Genomic DNA, 7,498 nt, shown 5'->3' on the forward strand with positions numbered 1-7,498 from the left:
ATAATGTGTGTATAGCCATCTTAAGTGCATGTGCATATAGTGACAAACCATAGGTAAAGGTAACTGTACAGGTCAATGTAATATGGTGGGATGACCACCTCTTATATACATCACATTTGGTTTCTGACACAATAGACACACACACATGAAATAAAAAAAAGGCATCTCTGTTAGCTTGTCTGTTTATTTGCTTTCTCACACTGTAATCCCAGCAGTTCTGTCTTCAGTTCTCCAGGCTTTGGTGGAATCTCAGGCACGCTCTGCAACACAATATATTTTGATTAATTATATATATATATATATATATATATATATATATATATATATATATATACACACATCCATTTCTCACTCAGGTGTTTCTGAATTTAAGGGACTTCAAGTCTTGCTTTGTAGTAAGCAGCCATACAGTCTCCAGGCCACACACACACACACAAAAGGCCTTTGATAAGGTAACGCAGCCATCTGCACCATATCGCATAAGTTATACCTGTGTATAGTGAGAAAATGGTGTTAGCTGATAGTGATCTGCACTATATAGCTCTCTTCTACATTGGACGAGGGACCAGTGGGCCTCAGTGCCGTTCACTGATGAAAGTCGATTCATGCTAAATCCCTAAGCTCTCAGGTCTGCAGGAACAAGTTAAATGCTGTAAGCTGTCTACGACATTACTACACCCATCATTGTTGGCTTTAGTTTCAATAAATAGCTTGAGAGGAGGAAATCTCCATTGCATGCTTCTACTTAAAGGGAAACTATTTAAATATTTCTAACCGTCTGATATGTCCCTAACGCACATGGGGCAAGGTATGTCTCTTACCTTCATCCTCACCGCAGTTTCCTTGAACTTTGCAGTTTAATCTGGTATGCCGTAAGGCTGCTTGGTGCACTGGGGGCACCCCCCCCCCAGAACACTGATTAAGCCTGCCCCCAGCTGGCCCACTCTACTGATAATCACTAGAAGGGGTGGGCAAGCTTGACACTCTGGGGGTGGTATCCCCGTTCCCAGATCTCCAAACTGCCTTACTACATGCTGGATTAACTGCAACGTTCACAGAAGGGGCGCTGAGGATGAAGGCAAGAGACATACCTTAATCCTTAGTGCCTTGTGCGCAATAGGGACATATTAGCAGGTTAGATTCCTCTTTCCTTGTTTTCCAATTTCACGTGCAAGCCAACTATCCCTAACTTTTTGTGAGTAGTGTATTAGAAGATAGCTAAATAGTATGAGGCTGCAAAGCTAAAGTTTTTGGAAGCACTGCTCTACCTTTGAAATAAAGTCTGTTTCCTTGTTACAGAATGAGATACATGTATTGTGTGTACAACTAAAGAACATCATACAAATAGTGATGCTACAAAAAATGACTACATATGGCATGAAGCTGTGTTTTTGCATATTATTGAGCCTTTCTTGGTTTTAGTATAATTAAGTTCACATTAATGTAAGGAAAATCTTGGTTCGGTTACAGCAGGATGTGAAACTGCAGATTGGGCTATACATTGTATGCCTGACTCGTGTAATGTAACAGCCTCATGCTAAAATTATGGTACATGCATCTGGCTCGGCTAATTAGGAAATGTGATGCAACTCCTCTGAAATCATCTGCAATGAACTAAACTGGTTTACAAAGCCAATCTGTTACATGCATTCTTACCAGATCAGGCCTGTAGTATCTATGCACCACTTCTGCACCTGCCAACATAGATACCATAGTAGCACTCAGCATTTTCAAGTACTGAGTCCAGGATACTCCTGCAGGCATGGTGATGGGATGGCTCCTTATAAAGAAAGAGAAACCAGATTAGACTTTATAGGTAAGGAAGCTTCAAAATGATCAAGAGCTCAATATCATGTAATGGTAACAGATTCACTATAATAGTAAGAAACTGCTTACTGTAGACAAAGCTTCATTAGTCAAATCCCATGGGCACGAAGGGCACTGTGTCTGAACAAAGAGGGCTCTTTTCTCTAACCTTGTGCAACCATTGTCTCCAGCCTTCAACTGTAAGGGCCATATGAGGGTAGGTTCACACTAAGGGCCCTATTCCACGGGACGATTATCGTTTGGATAATCGTTAACGATTAACGATCTCAAACGACCGCTATTGCGAAAGACCTGAAAACGTTCACTCATTTCCATGGAACGATAATCGTTACTTATGATCGTAATTGCGATCGTTTCTCTTCGCTATTTATTCGCTATTGCGTTCGTATCTATTGAGAACGACCGAACGATGTCTTATTCAATGCGAACGATTTGCGAACGAGCAACGATAAAAATAGGTCCAGGTCTTATTAAACGATCAACGATTTCTCGTTCGGTCGTTAATCGTTAACTGCATTTCAACCGAACGATTATCGTTCAGATTCGAACGATTTAACGATAATCTGAACGATAATCGTCCCGTGGAATAGAAATTGAAAAGGAATCCGATCTTACTTCAGCTTGAAATTCTTCCCATAAAATATGTACAGAGCAATGTCCTATTGTGTTCAATGGGGTTTCTGCTCTGTTGTTCACACTGCAGAATTTCCAAGCAGACTTTTCTGCTGCTGATCTGCTTTCTGCCCTAAGAATTGACATATCAATTCTTTGGGCGGGTTCTGCTAGAGGAATCCCATAGAAGTCAAAGGGGGCTTTAATTCTTCTTGCATTCTGCTCAAATTCTGCCAGAGCTAAATAGGCGAGGAATTTCAAGCAGAAAACTTTCCTCTATGATTCCTCGAGAATTCCTCTGTGTGACCCTACCCTTAGGCTATGTGCACACTGAGGAAAAGGCGAGGAATTCAGCTTGAAATTCAGCTCAAAATTCAGCTTGAAATTCCTCCCGTAAAAAATGTGCAGAGCAAAGTCCCATTGTGTTCAATGGGTTTTCTGCTCTGTTGTTCACACTGCAGAATTTCCGAGCAGAATTTTCTGCTGTAGATCTGCTAGAGGAATCCTATAGAAGTCAAAGGGGGGCTTAAATTCTGCTTGAATTCTGCCTGAAAACTTTCAGCTACAATTCCTCGAGAATTGCTCAGTGTGCAAGGGCCCTTACACAGAGCAAAAATCGGCTGAATTGGGCCGATTATCGCTCCATGTAATATAGACGATTAGCCAATGACAACGATCACTGGCTGATCGTTAGTTTAGGTTTGGACCTAAAATCGTTGGGCGCTGATAGCGTATGGCTGTGCGTAATAGCGAAGCGCAGCTGATGGTTCCCCAAACACCTAATACCTTACCTCTCCCAGTCTTTTCTCATGTGCTCCACAGCTTCCCGGTCGCGGCGGCTGCAGCATCTGGGCAGCCTGTCAGCTGACAGGCAACTCAGGCGCTGCGGAGCACAGGAGAGAAGACTGCGAGTGGGAAGAGGTAAGGTATCAGGTGTTTGGGAAGGGCTGCAGGGACATTACTAGCGATGTCCATGGAGCCCTTACTGTATGATTATTGGGCATCTAATAGGTCCAGTAAATGAGTGCGATCTAGCAGTAACCCCCCCCCCACACTCCCCACTCCCCACTAAATAAAAAACCCAATTAACTCACCTGTCCTCCATTCCCGGCAGCTCTGCATCTCCCCTCATGTTCCCGGTGCAGGCAGCGTGATGCAGGGACACTGCCTTTGCTAGAGGTCCCCAAAGCTCTCTCAGGCTACTGAGCGTCTCATGGGAGAAGCTCGGAGACGCTAAGGGAGAGCTTCGGGAGAATGGCAGACGTGCCGGAAGTCCACGAAGCCTGTGCTTTGGGAACATTAGGGGAGACACACAGCTGCCAGGAACGGGTGACAGGTGAGCTGAATTGTTATATTTTCATAGCGGTCACTGCATACGGTGGGGATGCGCCAGTTATTGAGCTCCCCCACCATATGCGGTGACCATTCTCGGCGTATAAGATGACCCCTGAATTTTAGGCAGATTTTTAGGGGTTAAAAAGTCGTCTTATACGCTGAAAAATACATTAAAATGATTGGGCCATAGTTGGCCCATTTAATAGGGCCCTAAGACTAGGTTCACGCTGCGTTTTTGCTTTCCCTTCAACTGGTTAGTTTTAATGTATAGAAAAACATTGTCAGCCAAGTTTTTGTGTACACTAAAAAAAGAAGGCATTGTAAAACTGATCCTAATGCACGGCATACAACTGCATCCATTTTTTTCATCAAACAGACAACAGTGTGTACCGAGCCTAACCGCATGATTAGAGTTGTAGTGAGGAACAGGGGTGTGCCTCTAGTGCATTCCCTTTTTCAGCACCTGGTATTTTCTAGACCTAGTGCTTTTCTTCTCTTAGCAACAGGCAGCATTCTGTTGCATCATGTATTTGTCATCCCTCGCAATAAGAATGCACAAGAAATTAAATCATTCCAATTCTGATTGGTTCCCTTTAAGGAGTGTGTCATCAGAAAACACATTATTGTTAAACGGGAACTATCAGCATGTTAGATTAATCAAACCTGCCGATAGCCCTCTATTGCACAGGAGACGCAGAGGAGGAAGGTATGTATTTTTACCTTCCTCCTCAGCGCTGTTCCAGTGCTGTTAATTGTGTGCTCCACAGTCCGGGGAGACCGCAATGAGCACTGCCCTGACCCCATAGCGTCGATCTGGGCCACCCAGCTCCATTCATTATCATTAGAAAGTGGCAGGCCGGCGCTATAGGGGCAGGCTGGCGCTATAGGGGCAGGCTGTGCTCCTAACGCTTTCACCAAACTGTGGAGCACACCTCTAACTGCACCAAGCAGGAAAGTAAGAATTATTTTCCCAAGCATATTTTTCTGTAAACTTCACTATTCGTACCTTGAAAACAGCAGAATCAGTATGCCAGCATATACCGCTACCTACTGAGAGTGTACCCATTCACTTTAAGGGTGCGTGCACACTATGGAATTTCCGCATATGACCCACGGCGGATTCCGTCGCCTGTGCCCGCATGCGGCGGCACGCATCTCCGCCATTTCATAGATTCTATTCTATGCACGGGCGGATTCCGCATACCGCCGAAAGAGGTGACATGTCAATTTCTTCAGCAGATTGCGTAATCCGCCCATCCATAGAATAGTGTCTATGGCACAGGCGGAGATGCGCGCCGCCGCGTGTGGGTACGAGCGACGGAATCTGCCGTGGGTCGTACGTGGGAATTCCTTGCACATGCTCTTATGAGGTACAGAAGACCACGCTGTTGAGTCCCACAAAGTAGACAAAAACGTACAGGATATGCCTCAAATGTAGTTACTAGCTGACTGGGTTTGGGTAATTAAAGTCAATAGGGCTGTTGCCAATATGCAACGGTATACGTTAGCATTGACACAATACATGAAACAAATCATAGTGGAATTGTCACGTGATTATCCCCTTATATGAGATTTCTGTTTTGTTTACAGCATTAAAGTGCCAGATAACCAGTATTATATTTTGAGAGTTTGGACCAACACCAGTTATGTATATATACATTAGATGAGAATTACCCTTTAAGTGAAGAGATTTGTCACATGACCACAGTCTAAAAGCTTTCTTGCATATGTGAAACATATATACGGAAACTGCGCGGATTTAGTGCGGTTTTTACTGTACATATCACTTTTCTATGCGGTTGCATTTTGAGGCACCCTCAGAAAACCGCGATGTAAATCCACACCAAAATAGTACATGGCAGAGTCTGCTGTGTCTTCAGTGAGCACGGAAGCATACCCATACACATGGCCTTATACTGCTGTCTGTACAGCAGGTCGCCTTTACTATAGCTCTAATGTGAACAGAGCGTTGTAAATCCACACTTCCTGTCCATTACTAACACTTCAGACAAAGCCCTCGGGTGTGAGCGTACACGGAGCGGGGCTGCCCCGCACACCCCAGTCCACCCCTCCTCCCGTCCTCACCTCGTCCCCAGTATCCGGCCCGCGTATAAAGTGACGGCGTCAGGTAGCAGGGAGAGCCCGGCCCATAGAGGCATACGTGTCTTCCCTCACTACGTCTCCAGGCATAAGGTAGACGGTCACAGCAGTCATTCGCTTGGTTAACCATTAGAAGGGCTGTCTCCTAATATGGCTACACAAAAATGGCGGCCTCTGATCCTGCGTTCTGCTCCGTTTATGACCGTTTGTCCTTAGATTGAAAAAGAATAACGTAAATAGCAGAGAACTTTTCCGTTACGTTACCCACGTGCTGCAGTGTATGGTTCCATATAGCAGTCTGAGTAAAGTAACTAGCTTTAGATCCAATGTGGAACTTGTGGACAGGGTGCAGTAGTGAAGGAGAGCTGCTTCTCTGGGGCACTATGGCAGCCACTATTAGGGCCTTGTGTCTGCCATTAGAGGGCACTGTGGCTTTTATGGCTGCCATAAAGGGGTGACTGAAAGGGACACTCTACCCACAATCTGACCCCCCCCAAACCACTTGTACCTTCGGATAGCTACTTTTAATCCAAGATCTGTCCTGGGGTCAGTTCGGCAGGTGATGCAGGTATTGTCCTAAAAAATAAAATACTTTTAAATTTGAAGCCCTGTGCCAAATAGGAGTATCTGTGCCCTAACTTTGCACCACCCTTCCTTCCCACCCTCCTCATCATTAGGAATGCTCCAGGCAGATTGTCTCCTATTCCCCACCTGTGTCAGCCCGGCACATGGGCTGGATCAGTAAGACACCTGTGCAATGTTCAGCATGGAGAAAATGTTCCAGTGGCATCTACTAATGATGAGGAGGGTGGGGAGGAGGGACTGAGGGGTGGTGCAAAGTTAAGGCACAGATACTCCCATTTGGCACAGGGCTTCAAATTTAAAAGTATTGTTTTAGGACAATAACTGCATCACCTGCAGAACGGACCCCAGGACAGATCTTGGATTAAAAGCAGCTATCCGAAGGTACAAGTGGTTTGGGGGGGGGTCAGATTGTGGGTACAGAGTCGCTTTAAGCGTTCTGGGCCAATGTAGCTGTCATTACCGGGATGTATTATTTTGGAGGCACTCATCATAAGGCCTGGTATCTATATAAGGGTACTGTAGAAGGGTATATCAAGCAGTGGGAAATGGACTCCATTTTACCAGCCCTTTAACATAGCCGGGGGTAAAGCACTAGAGGTAATAGACCAGCGATGTGCGCGGGGAAGTCAGTGCTGCAGTTTTTTTGTTTGTTTTTTTAACCGTCCTGCTGTGCTATTGATATGCTACACTTATATTGAATGTACCTGATGGCACATTCACTTTAAGGCCTTATTACACAATCCAATTATATACCAATTAAAACCAATTATAGCTCATGTAAAAGACTACGATCAACCATCATACAAAGCTGACCGTAGTCTTTTAAGATGCTGAGTAATCACAAAAATGACAGCGACTGGGATGCCATACACTTTCACTGACAGCGGAACGATCACTCAGCCATCAGTTACGTCTCCTGCTGTCCTCCTACAGGAGCGTTTGGCATGGCTGAGGGTTCCTGTATTCTCTATGGGGAGGGGTAAGCCGAAGCAAGATTGTCTCATCTCTCCCAGAACAAGGGGTAGCCATGATTTTCCAT

General features: G+C 45.0%; 1 protein-coding gene across 1 annotated transcript; it reads right to left on the reverse strand.

The window, feature by feature from the left end:
• Positions 1-168: 168 nt before the first annotated feature.
• UQCC6 (ubiquinol-cytochrome c reductase complex assembly factor 6) lies at positions 169-6,087 on the reverse strand. The gene is made up of 3 exons (XM_069973659.1): positions 5,860-6,087; positions 1,657-1,780; positions 169-260 (listed from the first exon to the last, which is right to left on the reverse strand). Exons 1-3 carry the CDS (start codon positions 5,931-5,933, stop codon positions 171-173), a joined length of 288 nt encoding a protein of 95 aa, XP_069829760.1. The 5' UTR covers positions 5,934-6,087; the 3' UTR covers positions 169-170.
• Between the last annotated feature and the right edge of the window lie 1,411 nt (positions 6,088-7,498).

This window comes from Dendropsophus ebraccatus, chromosome 1, assembly GCF_027789765.1.
Source record: "Dendropsophus ebraccatus isolate aDenEbr1 chromosome 1, aDenEbr1.pat, whole genome shotgun sequence".
In the NCBI taxonomy this organism is placed as follows: Eukaryota; Metazoa; Chordata; class Amphibia; order Anura; family Hylidae; genus Dendropsophus; species Dendropsophus ebraccatus.

Excerpts from the sequence above, each read along its gene's own strand:
- UQCC6 (XM_069973659.1), bottom strand. The coding sequence starts at position 5,933 with ATGCCTCTATGGGCCGGGCTCTCCCTGCTACCTGACGCCGTCACTTTA. Across the intron at positions 1,781-5,859 it reads GGCCGGATACTGGGGACGAG|GAGCCATCCCATCACCATGC; the intron begins GTGAGGACGGGA and ends TTTCTTTATAAG. Across the intron at positions 261-1,656 it reads GATACTACAGGCCTGATCTG|AGCGTGCCTGAGATTCCACC; the intron begins GTAAGAATGCAT and ends ATTGTGTTGCAG.